This window comes from Podarcis cretensis (assembly GCF_951804945.1).
Source record: "Podarcis cretensis genome assembly, chromosome: 3".
Lineage (NCBI taxonomy): Eukaryota > Metazoa > Chordata > Lepidosauria > Squamata > Lacertidae > Podarcis > Podarcis cretensis.
The window spans coordinates 4,862,957-4,879,327 of record NC_137172.1 but is presented as its reverse complement, the minus strand read 5'-3'; the positions used below and the strand labels follow the sequence as shown (position 1 = coordinate 4,879,327).

The window sequence follows — 16,371 nt, the reverse complement described above, 5'->3', positions numbered from 1 at the left end:
AGTTCCTGCGGGGTTTTCCCCCCTTTCCCCCCCTTTTTCTAAGCCGCTAAGCCGCTAAAAGCCGCTAAACCGCTAATAGCGCTAATCCGCTAATCCGTCAATGGGCTTGCTTCGCAAGACGAAAAAACCACTAGACGAAGAGACTCGCGGAACAGATTTATTTCGTCTTGCGAGGCACCACTGTACAGTGGATGCTTGGGTTGCGAACGTGATCCGTGCAGAATGCACGTTTGCAACCCGCAGCGTTCACAACCCGAAGTGGCGCATGTGCGCACGCACGGGTTGCGATTCGGCGCTTCTGCGCATGTGCAAAATGCGATTTAGCACTTCTGTGCATGTGCGACCCCCGAAACACGGAAGTAACCCTTTCTGGTACTTCTGGGTTTCAACCCGAAAAAACACAACCTGAAGCATCTGTAACCCAAGGTATGACTGTAAATGGATAACGTCTTATGAAATAAATGGATAAATATTTTTTGGGAGAACATTACGTTTGTAGTCCTCATGTCTGCAAAGAACAGGCGTTGGTGTGTCGTCGTCCCACCCCCCCTGTCTTCATTCAGCTCTCCACCCCCATTGCTTAATGCAGACACTGAGGTCCAGCTCCGAGGGCCTTCTGGCGGTTCCCTCCCTGCGAGAAGTGAGGTTACAGGGAACCAGGCAGAGGGCCTTCTTGGTAGTGGCACCCGCCCTGTGGAACGCCCTCCCATCAGATGTCAAGGAAATAAACAACTATCTGACTTTCAGAAGACATCTGAAGGCAGCCCTGTTTAGGGAAGCTTTTAGCGTTTGATGTTTTGTCGTGTTTTTAATATTCCTTTGGGAGTCACCCAGAGTGAGTGAGGTATAAATAAATTATTATTATTACAGTAGTACCTCTGGTTGCGAACGGGATCCGTTCCAGAGTCCCATTTGCAATATGAGCAGAACACAACCTGCGTGTGCGCGGGTCACAATTTGCCTCGTCTGTACATGCGCGTGACGTCATTTTGCGCGCCTGCACATGCGCAAGCGGCAAAACCCAGAAGTAACCCTTTCCAGTACTTCTGGGTCGCCACAGGACACAACCTGAAAAAATGTATCATGAAGCAAACACAATACGAGGTATGACTGTATTACTATTACTATTATTACTATTTATTATTATTTCTCTGTTGCAGGAAGTTGCGGTGAAGGAACAGCTGACGGGCAAAGGAAAGCTCTACCGAAAGAGCCTCAGCTCGCCCAACGTCAACCGAGTGAGTCTCCACAATCGTGTTTCTCCTGCCCCGGGAAATGCTTGGCAGCAGTGGGCGGCTGTGTTGCAGAGAAATGTGGCCCCTGTTCTTGCAGCTGGGGAACAGTATGTGCTTGGGAACGGGGACCACCCCACCAGTCTCAGTACCTGTGTAAGCACACCTGTCCTTCAGGTGAGGGCTGGCACCCACCTCTGCTGCCAAGCCAAGAAGGCCGGGCTCCAAAATCCATGTGGGAGCTCAGCTCACCTCTTTTCTCATACCTTTTCCTGAAGTTTTAAAATCAAGTTTTCCAAAATTTCGCACATACATCTCAATACATAATAAAAACATTTCCCCCTGACTCCCCCCCTCTTTTCCATGCTGTTTCTGTTTCCACGCTGTTTTCTGTCTCTTAAACCTTAACAAAGCTACTATAATCTTTAACCCCTTCTGCTGCTCGTAGTTCAAATCCTGCTCACGTGTTCATCATATAATAATATTTCTTTAAATAATCCGTTTCTTTAATATTTCTTTAAATAATCCACAAAACATTCATCATTAGGTTCTCCTATTTAGCTGTTAACTTTTGCCACACGCACAAAAAAAGTTTGCAAAGGTTTTTTTATTTTTATTTTCTAAAGTCCCCTCTTCCTTTTCACTCTTCCAGCTCTCCGGAAGCCGCCAGGATCTAAACCCGCCGTACAGCCTTGCAACTTACAAAGTAAGATTTCACAATTGCTTAGCAGGGTTCTTTTGTTTTGTTTTTAAAAACGTTTATGAGAGAGCACACCCTAGCAGGACGAAAAATGCCCTGTTAGGAGCATAGACAGCTGTGTTACGCTGATCCCAGCCATTGATCTACTTAGTTCAGTATTGTCTTCACTGACAGACAGCAGTTTTGCAGGACTTCAGACAAGGAAGTCACCCAGCCTTGCCTGGAGAAGCCAGGGATTGAATTTGGGACCTTCTGCATGTTAGGATGTGAATAGATACTGGGAGAGGCTCTATTTATTAGATCTTATCCTTCCTTCCTCACGTTTGTGAGTTCAGTGCCACGCCTTGTGTGGTGTAGAGAGCCAGTGTGGTGTAGTGGTTAAGAGTGGTGGACTCATAATCTGGTGAACCGGGTTCGCTTCCCCGCTCCTCCACATGCAGCTGCTGGGTGACCTTGGGCTAGTCACACTTCTCTGATGTCTCTCAGCCTCACTCGCCTCACAGAGTGTTTGTTGGGGGGGAGGAAGGGAAAGGAGAATGTTAGCCGCTTTGAGACTCCTTCGGGTAGTGACAAAGCAGGATATCAAATCCAAACTCTTCTTCTTTGCAGCTTAAAAGGGAAGCTTAGATAGGCTAGTTTTAGCCTTTAAAGTTATCCAAGATGCTCTAAGACAGACTGGATTCTCCTGGTATTCCCCCCTTAAAATAACAATAGCACAGACAGTCTTGCAAAAGGCAAAACTTCACCATCATCTTCATCATAATTTATTTGTACCCCGCCCATCTTGCTAGGTTTCCCCAGCCACTCTGGGCAGCTTCCAACAAAATATTAAAATACAGTAATTCATCAAACATTAAAAGCTTCCCTAAACAGGGCTGCCTTCAGATGTCTTCTAAAAGTCAGATAGTTCTTTATTTCCTTGACATCTGATGGGAGGGTGTTCCACAGGGCGGGCGCCACCACCGATAAGGCCCTCTGCCTGGTTCCCTGTAACTTCACTTCTCTCAGGGAGGGAACTGCCAGAAGGCTCTCAGAGCTGGATCTCAGTTTTCGGGCTGAACGATGGGGGTGGAGACGCTCCTTCAGGTCTATTGGGCCGAGACCATTTAGGGCTATCAAGGTCAGCACCAACACTTTGAATGGTGCTTGGAAACGTACTGGGAGCCAATGTAGGTCTTTCGCATTGGCTCTACACATCACATCAATACTTTTCTGCATCAAGAAATGCAAACTGACACCAGGGACATTCTGCATGGAAGGCAAGATGATCTGCCGCTTCTTCGCCTTCCCCTTGTAACGGAATGGGATGCTAGGACGTAGCTCCTGTTCAGCCTTGGCTGAAGATTCAGCGGAGGAATCTTCCTCCCAGCCATTTTTCGGGTTGTGAAATGCCCTTGCGCTTTTAGCACTTGTGTCCGTTAAGTGCAAACTGGGGGAGGACCGTATGTGGTGCCATCCCAGGCATCTCCAAGACAGGCTGGGAAGGAACTCTGCCGGAATCCCCGGGGAGATGTTGGCAGTCATTGCAGACAGCGCTGAGCTAGGTAGACCGGTGGCTCAGACTCAGTGAAAGACAACTTGCTCCATCCACAGCTAAGCACGTTCTCAGTCCTGTTGTTTTCGGTGAGAGTGAGTTGGGTGCTTCCTCGATTCTCCCTCTTGGAAGTCAACAGGACTTGAGTGCTTCACTTCTGCTGGGCTGCGCCTCGATATTTGTCTCTGTAAGAGCCGTAACTTCCGCTGGAAAAGCGTTGGAGGAATTCCGTGGCTCCATTGGGGGGGGGGGGCTTCTGCATTTCCCAATATTTCTGTCCGATTCCGGAGCTTCTGCAAAACGACCCGCAAAGGCATGTTCCCTTTGACCAAGCTAAGGGGGCTTTTAATTTGCGCTGGGGTGGGGAGGGCGGGCTGTGCCGAATCATTCGTAATCCGGATTTTCATTGTTCTCTCTTTCTTTCTCTTATGTTTTTGTTTCTTAACCCTTCAACGGTATCCACCCCTCATTGCATGTGTCAGTATCCAAAGGTCCAGGCAGAGGTAACTGATTCATTAGGTTCACCTAATGAACGGATAAATCTGTTATCCCATTCTGGAGTGCTTTCCCGTGAACCTCCTTGCTCACTAACCCTTAAAAACCTGCTTTGGAAATGCTGTTGTCGTTCTTCGTTTTCACCCTGTGCTTCGTTAACCTGAGAGGAGGCGTAACTCTTTGGAAGGTGGTGGTCAGCATGTCAGTGTGGAACGCGCATTGCTCCCTGAGCCGTGAGCCTGATGACTTTATCCGACTAGTCAAAGAAGTCTTGATTCTGATATCCTATCTCTTGTGCAGTGCCATCAATTTGCAGAGAACTTTAGACCACAAAATAAGCCCCAGATACATTGGGTATCTGCCCCAAAGACCCTACAGTGCTGACAAAAGCCCGTGGGGATAAAAATGGCTAGCAATAGATGCACACGAGCGAATGGAATTAAAGTCATACCTCGGGTTGAATGTGCTTTGGGTTGAGCACGTTCGAGTTGCCGGAGCGCGTTACTTCTGGGTTTCGCCGCTCGCGCATGCACAGACACTAAAAATTATGTCATGCACATGCGCAGAAGCGGAAAAATGCGACCCGCACAGACGCACCGTCGCATCTTACGTTGAGTTCAGGATGCGAACAGGGCTCCGGAACAGATCCCGTTCGCATCCCGAGGTACCATAAACATAGCGCATAGATCAAGTGTGTTGGACTGCACAGGGAGATCAGAATCTTGTCCCAACAGCGAACAGCCGGACTCTTCTGGGAAGTCAACAGGCAGGACATGAAGGCGAAACCCAAAACTTTGTGCCCAGGCACCTCGTATTCGGTGCTATACTGCCACAGAACATGGTGGTTTTGTTTTGCTATCAAGCCAGCTGCCGTCCTCTAGTAAATTTGTCTAACGTTACTTTTGCTTCGTCCTGAATCCAATGTCTGTTCCGAATCTTTTATCCACCCTGAATTTAGTAAGTAAAGCTAGGCTGGAATTGTTAAAACAGTGAGCAGTGGGCAAGTCTTCATGACCAAACTGGTGAGGTTCCACTATGGGGCAGGTGACTTTGTATAGCATTCAGTAGTTAACGGTTCCTTCGGCATGTCACCGGTTTTGCAATTTGGCCCATTGGTAGGTGACCGCTGTCCAGTAGACTCTGCAGCGGGCACAGTAAGTGTCTGTCAGATTGTAGATTTGGCTACACCCCCAAAGCGGGCGCATGACACGCCCACCCACCCATGCCAAGCGCTGCAGAGGCCCCTGCTGTCCACAGTCACAAAAATCTCCTTTTTTGGTGTCCCAGACTCCCCCCCCCCACGCCAAAATCCCAGACTCAGCATAAGCTATGTGGAACGTCCTTAAAGGTAAAGGTAAAGGTACCCCTGCCCGTACGGGCCAGTCTTGACAGACTCTGGGGTTGTGCGCCCATCTCACTTAAGAGGCCAGGGGCCAGCGCTGTCCGGAGACACTTCCGGGTCACGTGGCCAGCGTGACATCGCTGCTCTGGCGAGCCAGAGCCGCACACGGAAACGCCGTTTACCTTCCCGCTGGTAAGCGGTCCCTATTTATCTACTTGCACCCGGAGGTGCTTTCGAACTGCTAGGTTGGCAGGCGCTGGGACCGAGCAGCGGGAGCGCACCCCGCCGCAGGGATTCGAACCGCCGACCTTTCGATCGGCAAGTCCTAGGCGCTGAGGCTTTAACCCACAGCGCCACCTGCGTCCTTACTCTTCTGCAAATTTAGAATGAAATATGGGAGTGGTTCTTGAGGGTACCTGGACATGACTTCGGTTGTGCACAGATGTCCGCAGTGTGAGCTGACGCCTTGCTTGGTTTAGTGGCGATCAGGTCGTGTGATCTGTGGCCTAACAGTGCTTGACTCACACATGCAAGTTGGTTTTTTGCATTCCTAAGCTGGCAGTAGGGACGTGGGTAGCGCTGTGGGTTAAACCACAGAGCCTAGGACTTGCCAAACAGAAGGTTGGCGGTTCGAATCCCCGTGATGGGGTGAGCTCCCGTTGCTCGGTCTCTGCTCCTGCCAACCTAGCAGTTCGAAAGCACGTCAAAGTGCAAGTAGATAAATAGGTACCACTCCGGCAGGAAGGTAAACGGCGTTTCCGTGCGCTGCTCTGGTTCACCAAAAGCGGCTCAGTCATGCTGGCCACATGACCCGGAAGCTGTACGCCGGCTCCCTCGGCCAGTAAAGCAAGATGAGTGCCACAACCCCAGAATCGGTCATGACTGGACCTAATGGTCAGCGGTTCCTTTACCTTACTAAGCTGGCAGTAAAAGCAGGAGACTCATCAAGCCCCTGATAATTCACTGCCCGTGTTTGGTGCTTACAGGATGGGTTTGATTTAAATCACTAGTCAGTGAGATTTGATTTAAATCATTTTTATTTTATTTTTAAGACTCATTCTTGCTGGTATAATCTTAATATTTACAACCAGATGAAGGTTTCATTTTTGGAATAATAAATTTGCAGATTAGTTTTTACAGTTATATCAAAAATTACTGATTCGGTTATACTATTAGAAATGCATAGACAGATAATTATGAAATCATTGTTTATATTTGGACAACTTTTCTGCCGTACTTTATTGGAAGGAAAAAAATAATCATTTCCTTAATAACAATTTAAATAATTTATTTAACTAAAACAATAGCATTATATCATATGTATCCATGTTTGTTAACTGATGTGGTTAAATGTTTTTTTTAAAAAAATATATATATATATCTTAGACTGAGTTTTAGCACACATGAAAAACTTAAAACAAATCCTTATTTCCTGATGAATAGCCTTTGGGTTATTATGTAACTTAAATAGAAAACTATCTTTAGAAAGATTTTTCCTCCAAAAGCTTTTTATTTTAAAAATCCGATTTAAATAATTTTTTAATTTTTTTTTTAAAAATCGATTTTTAAAAAAATTAAAAAAAACATTGATTTTTATCCAACCTGGGTGGTTAACATTTGGCTGTTTGCGGGCAGATCGGGGTCAGTCATCGTTCGGGGTCTTGTGCACTCACACTGGTTTTCAGCCCTGTTATGCCTGCAACACTGAAAAAACCGTCTGTGGAAAAGTGGGGAGAATTATTCATTAAGTTGTTTGTCAGCAGAAGCACCAGCTAAACATCCAGATTAATTTTCCTACCTCACTGGCTGCCATGAGAAGCAGAAGGAAGGACTTATAGACAGCTCTCCCCAACCTGCTGTTTTTTGGACTACAACTCCCATGACCACACCAGCCAGCGTGGCTGCATTTGCTGGAGCTGATGGGAGTTGTAGTCTGAAACTTTCTAGGCTGGCAAAGCCTGGGCTCAGATATTTTTGTATCTGTGTTGGACGGGGTTGAGAGGAGAGGAATCATTCATGGTGTGAATTTATCAAATAGAGCAAGAAGTTGAGTGTGGTTTTTTCCAAATGTGGAATCAGTGGTATCAGCTTTGTGAGTTGTTTTTTTCTGATACCCAAGCCTCTGGCTGACGAAATGACGAAATATTCTTAGCAACTGGTCCAGCATTATTTGTTTTTTTCAAAATGGAACACTTCAGTGAGGTTTCTGTTAAAAGAAGCACCTTGATCATGGCTAGGCAAACTAAGGCCCGGGGGTCGGATCCGGTCCAATCGCCTTCTAAATCCGGCCCATGGACAGTCTGGGAATCAGCGTGTTTTTACATGAGTAGAATGTGTGCTTTTATTTAAAATGCATCTCTGGATTATTTGTGGGGCATAGGAATTGGTTCGAATTCATCATGCGAAAGGCTGGGCTGGATGAATCCCAAGCCGGAATTAAGATTGCCAGAAGAAATATCAACAACCTCAGATATGCAGATGAAACAACCTTGATGGCAGAAAGTGAGGAAGAACCTTTTAATGAGGGTGAAAGAGGAGAGCGCAAAATATAGCCTGAAGCTTAACATCAAAAAAACTAAGATCATGGCCATTGGTCCCATCACCTCTTGGCAAATAGACGGGGAAGAAATGGAGGCAGTGAGAGATTTTACTTTCTTGGGCTCCATGATCACTGCAGATGGTGACAGCAGTCACGAAATTAAAAGACGACTGCTCCTTGGGAGAAAAGCAATGACAAACCTAGACAGCATCTTAGAAAGCAGAGACATCACCTTGCCAACAAAGGTCTGTATAGTTAAAGCTCTGGTTTTCCCCGTAGTGATGTATGGAAGTGAGAGCTGGACCATAAAGAAGGCTGATGCTTTTGGGTTGGATGGATGCTTTTGGGTTCTGGTGCTGGAGGAGACTCTTGAGAGTCCCATGGACTGCAAGAAGATCAAACGTACCCATTCTGCAGGAAATCAGCCCTGAGTGCTCACTGGAAGGACAGATCCTGAAGCTGAGGCTCCAAGACTTTGGCCACCTCATGAGAAGAGAAGACTCCATGGAAAAGACCCTGATGTTGGGAAAGATCACAAGGAGAAGGGGACAACAGAGGAAGAGATGGTGGGACAGTGTTCTCGAAGCTACCAGCATGAGTTTGACCAAACTGCGGGAGGCAGTGGAAGACAGGAGTGCCTGGCGTGCTCTGGTCCAGGGGGTCACGAAGAGTCGGACACGACTAAACCACTAAACAACAACAATACACATCAGGAAGGAAGTGAAAGATACAAAGATTAACATGGATTGTTCTAGAGGAAGCTGCTCTTCATTGACTCTGGCTGTACGTCTAGAGCACATGGCTTTCTTCAGAGTATCCTGGGAACTGGAGTTCACCCTTGGCAAACCAGCCCCTTTAACAAGCTACAGGTCCCAGGAATTCGTTTATTTATTTATTTTTTCAAAATATAGTCCGGCCCCCCACAAGGTCTGAGGGATAGTGGGCCGGCCCCCTGCTGAAAAAGTTTGCTGACCCCTGACCTTGATGATGTCCCTGGGCAAACCTGGAGTTCCCCCCCTTTGGGCTTGCGTTCACTTTCTTTCACCTTATACATTTTGCCTTGCGGGATCGGACCCAAGATCCATCCAGCAACTCTTTGCTTTTAAGATGACAGCGGTGTGCTGAGATCTCCCCGCAGTTTTTCCCCGGGATCGTCTGCAAAACAGGTGCATGGAGAGGGGCAGGAAGGCGAAAGATCGTGCAGAAGGCGCTGAGGCATTTGTGCATCGACCTTTCAAGGGCAAGGGGAGAGCAAGATGTTCTTAAAAGTGGCTGCTGAGAATTAGCTTAATGAAGTCTGACCTCTGTGGCCAGTCATTTGGCAGAGCTTTCGCCAGACAAATAAGGAATAAGTCCGTTCTTGTCTTTCTCTGTTATTACGATCCTTTTCGGGAGGCTGAAGTGATGAGCGTGATCATTCTCTCTCTCTCTCTCTGCCTGAAACTGCATCAGGGGAGCGATAGGTCTGTGGGTGTGATTCAGCCTGAGCTTATAAGAAGGTCTTCAACGCTGATCTCTCACTTTGAATGTTACGGATCCGTACCACCAAGGGATGGGAGTTGTCGCCCGAAACATCTCGCTCTTTCTGTGCATTCTGTCCCCACCAGCCCGGGCTTCTAATCGCAGATGATAAAATTGTTGTTGTTTAGTCGTTTAGTCGTGTCCGACTCTTCGTGACCCCGTGGACCAGAGCACGCCAGGCACTTTGTCTTCAATAGATCACTGCCTTGCCGTAGCAAAGGGATCCCTTCATGGATCACTGCCTTGCCGTGGCGAAGGGGCTTGAATAACTCAGAGAAGCTATGAACTATGCCGAGCAGGGCACCCAAAATAGACAGGTCATAGTGGAGAGTTTTGACCAAACGTGATCCACCTGGAGGAGGAACCGGGAAGCCACTCCAGTATCCCTGCCAAGAAAACTCCATGGACAATGACAACAGGCATATGATAAAATTACAGCTTTGCAAAAAATCACAAATTGCGGGGTAACTGTAGATGATAGGCGCAACCTCCAACGGCGTCGTGGGCAAAATGTTCTCAATTGCCGTAATCTTCTGATTACAGCAGGTCACACATTGGACCAAAGGCTGGAGGCTCCTTAAACCTGTCTTAATTTCCTAATTAGGTTGCAGAAGGCTAGGTCAGGTTTATTCAAAGAGCAGTAACCTCTACCACTGCAGCTGCCGCTTGTGGCCAGTTTAGGACAGTCTTCTTTAACCTTGTGCCCTCCAGGTGTTTTTTGACCACAGCTCCCTTCAGCCCCAACCCAAGGGGCTGTGCTGACTGAGTCTGATAATAATAATAATAATAATAATAATAATAATAATAATAATAATATGCCCCAAATATCTAGCTGGGTTTCCCCAGCCACTCTGTGGCTTGCAGGATATCTAAAAACATAATATAGTCGTACCTTGGTTGCTGAACGCCTTGAAACTCATACGTTTCGGCTCCTGAATGATCAAAAACCAGAAGTGAGTGTTCCGGTTTTCGAACGGTTTTCAGGAGCTGAACATCCGGCGCAGCTTCTGCGGCTTCCGATTGGCTGCAGCATGCTCCTGGAGCCAATTGGAAGCCGCGCCTTGGTTTTCGAATGGACTTCCGGAACACATTCTGTTCGAGAACCAAGGTACAACTGTAAAGGGGAATTGTATTCTGAAACTTCTGAAATGCACCAGATTGCAGAGGGCAGTTTAGAAATCTCAGCAGAGCATTGTTTGTACATTATTAAATTATCCTACCACCCTTCATCTGGGGAGCACAAGATTCTTTGCAATATAAAAACACAAAAATACGTAACAATGCCACCCCCCCCATACACACCCTGTTTCAAAGGCCATAGGTTGTTTAATTAGCCAAAGGCCTGGAATAAGAGGACTGCTTTTGCCTGGTGCCTAAAGATATGCAACAGAGGTACCAGGCGAGTCTACCTGGGAAGAACATTTCCCAAATGGGGAGCCATTGCAGAAAAGGCCCTGTTCTCGTGTTGCCACCCTCCGGACCTCTTACGGAGGAGACACACGAAAAAACACTTTGGTTGATGATTTCAGGGTATATATGGGAAGAAGCGGTCCTTGAGGTATCGCGGTCCTGAGACGTTTAAGGCTTTATAGGTCAAAAACAGCGCTTTGAATTGAATTGTTCTTTGGGAGAAGGATTCCTGTTCTTGCTGCTCTGCTTCTTTTGCTTACGACATTTTCTACGGGAAACTTTGGCCAGGTGTTTCCTGAGCGTTGGGACTTCCGGTTTCATCTCTCTTGGTTTCTCTCCCCCGTCCCCTTTCTGAATTGTTTTTAGAGTCGTTGGGAAAGCCAGCAAGACGTTTCACAAAACTCAGTGCATTCCAACAGGTCCAGGTCCAGCCTCTCGGACTCTCCGCAGCAGAACAGTTCTGCAGACCCAGGTAAGAGCATAACCAGCGAAAGAAGCCCTTGTGGTTAGCCAGGGTAGAACAGAGAGCACACACACACACACACACACACCCCAGTTGTAGCTAGGCTACTTCTTAAGAGGTACTTATGCTTGCTAAGATGTATAAGACTGAATCAGATAAGTGCTGCAGATGCAAAGAGGCAGAGAGAACGTTCTTTCATATGGGGTGGACTTATAAAAGGGTACAAGATTATTGGGAAATGATCCATAATGAATTGAAAAAAATGTTCGAAAGTACTTTCCCAAAAAACCCAGAGTCCTTTCTGTTGAGGATAATTCAGGCTGAAATTCCCAGGTGTCAAAAATGGTTATATAATAATAATAATAATTTATACCCCGCCCATCTGGCTGGGTTTCCCCAGCCACTCTGGGCGGCTTCCAACAGAATATCAAAATACAATAGTCTATTAAACATTCAAAGCTTCCCTAAAGAGGGCTGCCTTCAGATGTCTTCTAAAAGTCTGGTAGTTGTTTTTCTCTTTGACATCTGCTGGGAGGGTGTTCCACAGGGCAGGCGCCACCACCGAGAAGGCCCTCTGCCTGGTTCCCCGTAACTTCACTACTCGCAGGCAGGGAACTGCCAGAAGGCTCTCGGAGCTGGACCTTAGTGTCCGGGCTGAACGATGGGGGTGGAGACGCTCCTTCAGGTATACTGGGCCGAGGCCGTTAAGGGCTTTAAAGGTCAGCAGCAACACTTTGAATTGTGCTCAGAAACGTACTGGGAGCCACTACTGTATGCTGCTACTGCTGTCCATATTTTGTTAGCCCAAAAATGGAAAACTAGTGAGTCCCAACCAAAGAATGGCAACTTAAGTTGACGGAATATGCACAACTTGCAGACTTAACATATAGAACAAGAGAACAAGAAGAACATATGTTTAGAGAAGATTGGAAAATGTTTTTTGAATATATGGGGAATAGTTGTGTACAGCTGAAAATGCTGGCTGAATTAAGATAAATTCAACAGTGTAAATAAGTTTTGATGGGTGTAATAACGGAATGCTGAATGGTAAAGTTTTTTGTAAAATATGCAGGGATTTATGATACAGTGGTACCTCAGGTTACATACGCTTCAGGTTACATATGCTTCAGGTTACAGACTCCGCTAACCCAGAAATAGTGCTTCAGGTTAAGAACTTTGCTTCAGGAGGAGAACAGAAATCGTGCTCCGGCAGCAGCGGGAGGCCCCATTAGCTAAAGTGGTGATTCAGGTTAAGAACAGTTTCAGGTTAAGAACAGACCTCCGGAACAAATTAAGTACTTAATTAAGTACATATCACTGTATGTAAAATGAACCATGGAAAGAGAAGAAGGGAAGTCATTGATATCTTAAGGACGTAAAAATGAGTATTTTAAATTCCAAAACAGAAAATTTAATAGAAATTATATACAGAAGCATTGCTGTCTCAGACACTGGAGGCAGAGTCTATCCGTCAGGGCTGGGAGCCACGGAAACCCCTCTCCTACTCCGTGAATTTCTCTAACCATCTTTTAAAGCCACCCAAGTTGGTGGCCGTCCCTGTGGCAGGCAGTTCCACAGTCTAACTGTGCACTGCATGACAAAACCTCTTCTTGTATCTCAGGACTCCTGGCTTTAACCAAAGCAGCCCAAAGGCTTGGAAGTGGTTCAGGGTGGGTTTTTCATAGCGCTGTGGGCGTTCAGTAGGCAAAGGGATGGCAGAGTTTTGAACTGATGGTTGTCGTTCTTGTCCCTAGGACTTAGTAGCCTGGCTGCATCCTACTTGAATCCTGTGAAGTCCTTCGTGCCTCAGATGCCAAAGCTGCTTAAATCCTTGTTTCCTGTACGGGATGAGAAGAAGGGCCGCCAGCTGTCTCCCTTGGCGCAGCAGGTATAATAAGCGCATGATATATGGGGAAAGGAGGAAAAAGGGAATTATGCAGAATTTCTGGTCGATACACATAATCTCTAACAGGCTTTGGGGGAATGTGCCTAGAATCATAGAATCATAGAGTTGGAAGAGACCACAAGGGCCATCGAGTCCAACCCCCTGCCAAGCAGGAAACACCATCAGAGCACTCCTGACATATGGTTGTCAAGCCTCTGCTTAAAGACCTCCAAAGAAGGAGACTCCACCACACTCCTTGGCAGCAAATTCCACTGTCAAACAGCTCTTACTGTCAGGAAGTTCTTCCTAATGTTTAGGTGGAATCTTCTTTCTTGTAGTTTGGAACCATTGCTCCGTGTCCGCTTCGCTGGAGCAGCAGAAAACAACCTTTCTCCCTCCTCTATGTCATGACTCCCATTTTCTGTTTTTTTTTTTTTATAATAATTTTTATAATTTTCCACACAGATAATAAACAGCAATATAACACAATATAACTTCATACTCATCGGTTCATAACCTTTTTTCTTTGACTTCCCCATACCTCCCCATCCCTGCATCCTTGTTTAATAATTCTTTAGCAACCCTTAAGTCCATTGTCTTAATTCCTTTTCGTAAATATTTCTTAGGTTTTTTTTTTTTGTTTACTGCTGCAATTCTTTACTTCTTACCCCCTGACATCTTAACATTCCTCAATTTTACAATTATTTTTAAGATATATTTTGAAATTCTTCCAATCCTCTTCCACTGTCTCTTTCCCCTGGTCCCGGATTCTGCCCGTCATCTCGGCCAGTCCCATAAAATCAATCACCTTTGTTTGCCATTCTTCCAGAGTAGGTAATTCCTGCGTCTTCCAATACTTTGCCAGTAGAATTCTTGCTGCTGTAGTGGCATACACAAAGAAAGTCCTATCCTTTCTTAACACCACTTGGCCCACCATACCCAAAAGGAAAGCCTCTGGTTTCTTAGGAAAAGTCCACTTAAGGACCTTCTTAATTTCATTATAGATCATTTCCCAGAAAGCTTTAACCTTTGGGCAGGTCCACCAAAGGTGGTAGAAGGTGCCTTCAGTCTCATTACATTTCCAACACTTATTATTAGGCAAATGATAAATCTTTGCTAGCTTGACTGGGGTCATGTACCACCGGTAGATCATTTTCATAATATTTTCTTTTAAAGCATTACATGCAGTAAATTTAATACCGGTGGTCCATAATTGTTCCCAGTCAGCAAACATGATATCATGACCTATATCTTGTGCCCATTTAATCATAGCTGATTTCACCGTTTCATCCTGTGTATTCCATTTTAACAGCAAGTTATACATTCTTGACAAATTCTTAGTATTGGGTTCCAACAATTCTGTTTCTAATTTTGACTTCTCTTTCTGAAATCCTATTTTCCTGTCCTGTTTAAACGTCTCATTTATCTGATAGTAATGCAACCAATCTCGAACCTTAGGTTTTAGTTTCTCATAACTCTGAAGTTTCACCCTTTCACCATCGTATTCTATGATCTCATGATATTTTGGCCATTTAGAATCCATATTAAGCTTTTTTACTTCCCTAGCTTCCATTGGTGACACCCACCTAGGGGTTTTACTTTCCAACAAATCTTTGTATCTAATCCAAACGTTGTACAATGCTTTCCTTACAATATGGTTTTTAAAACTTTTATACACCTTTACCTTGTCATACCATAAATATGCATGCCAACCAAAACTGTTGTCATACCCTTCCAGATCCAAAATGTCAGTATTCTCAAGAAGTAGCCAGTGTTTCAACCAGCAGAAAGCTGCTGATTCATAATAAAGTCTTAAGTCCGGCAGGGCAAACCCCCCTCTATCCTTTGCATCAGTTAAAATCTTAAATTTAATTCTGGGCTTTTTGCCCTGCCAGACAAATTTTGATATGTCTTTCTGCCACTTCTTGAAACAGTCCATCTTGTCCACAATCTGCAACGTCTGGAATAAAAACAGCATTCTAGGCAATACATTCATCTTAATAGTAGCGATTCGGCCTAACAAGGAAAGTTTCAGCCTTGACCATATTTCCAAATCCTTTTTAACTTCTGACCAACATTTTTCATAATTATCCTTAAATAAGTTCACATTCTTGGATGTTAAGTTTACCCCCCCGGTCGGCGCCAGCGCTTAATGGCGGTCCGAGCCTCGAGCTCCGAGGCAGGACTGCTCCGTTAGTTCGGGTCTTACCCGCTACGGCAAGCGGGGGACCCCTAAAATCACAGGCGCGGAGCCTGTGAACAAAGGAGATTCGGTGGGCACCCTTTGCGCCCCCCGGTACTGTGAGGGAGCCTTTTTAAAGGCTTCTGAGCGGCATCGGGGTAAGCGCGGTGCTGAGAGTCGTCACCCAGCTAGCGGAGTGAAGCCGCGTCGCCATGAGCGGAGAGCGCCGATTCCTTCCTGCAATTGGAATTTGACCACAACACCCGTGAGTAAGATTGGAAAAGTAACGGGACTTTTTAAAAAAAAAAAAATTGGCTGAAAACGGGAAAGGCAAAAATTAAGGAAATTAAAGGAATTAAGGAAGTCTGCCTCCCCGGAACTGCAGAAGGAATAAAGCAACGAAAATCAAGCTGCACTTAAAGGGAACCTTTCTAATTTTTTTAAGCTGTCAAACTGACATCGGACTTAAAACCTCCCCCCAGATTGGCAGGAGAAGGGGGGAAGGGATTGGAACGTTGTTAATCTGCTGAAAATTAATGGAAAATTAAGACCTTCCATTGCCAAATCCCCTGGGGTCGGGCTGCCCAAACAAGACACCGGGACGTGGACTGTCAAACTTTGAGAAGTGGGGACTTGTTTGCAAAAAAGTTATCGGACCTTAGATGTACTTTGCTGCATTTTGGCCACATAGAAAAATAGAGACATTACAATTTGGACATTGGAAACTTTTGGCTACTGTTATACTCCCTTGCTTCTTTGTTTTCTTCTATCTCTGCCATTTGGATACAATTGAATGCTCCCTCTAGAGGGCTCTATCTGAAACTGTTGCACTTGAAAAAGTAACAGTGGGATTTTCCACTTGGGAATCAACTCTGTGAAAACGACCTTGAGGATATGAGTGCCCCTACAGAAGAGATAGTAACAAGGCAGAAAGCAAAACAATCTCACAAGAAAAGGGCCTCTATATCAGGAACTGCAGCTGTGCAGGAAAAAACACCAGCTTCTATGGATCCTATGACTCAGGCTCTACTTAAAATAAATCAATCCCTGGAAGCATTGACAAAACTT

General features: G+C 45.7%; 1 protein-coding gene and 1 long non-coding RNA gene across 3 annotated transcripts in view; one reads left to right on the top strand and one right to left on the bottom strand.

The window, feature by feature from the left end:
• Positions 1–16,371, bottom strand: part of LOC307211971 — a 202,371-nt gene that overhangs the window by 142,706 nt on the left and 43,294 nt on the right. The window lies entirely within an intron of this gene.
• KIF13B (kinesin family member 13B) overlaps positions 1–16,371 on the top strand; it is a 203,807-nt gene that overhangs the window by 161,989 nt on the left and 25,447 nt on the right. Inside the window, exons 34-38 of one of the 2 annotated variants that reach the window (XM_079968397.1) lie at positions 1,161–1,238; positions 1,885–1,938; positions 3,949–3,969; positions 11,140–11,245; positions 12,991–13,124. In XM_079968397.1, coding sequence (XP_079824523.1) covers positions 1,161–1,238; positions 1,885–1,938; positions 3,949–3,969; positions 11,140–11,245; positions 12,991–13,124 — 393 coding nt within the window. The remainder of the gene's footprint in view (positions 1–1,160; positions 1,239–1,884; positions 1,939–3,948; positions 3,970–11,139; positions 11,246–12,990; positions 13,125–16,371) is intronic. The other variant, XM_079968398.1, reaches the window with a different exon arrangement.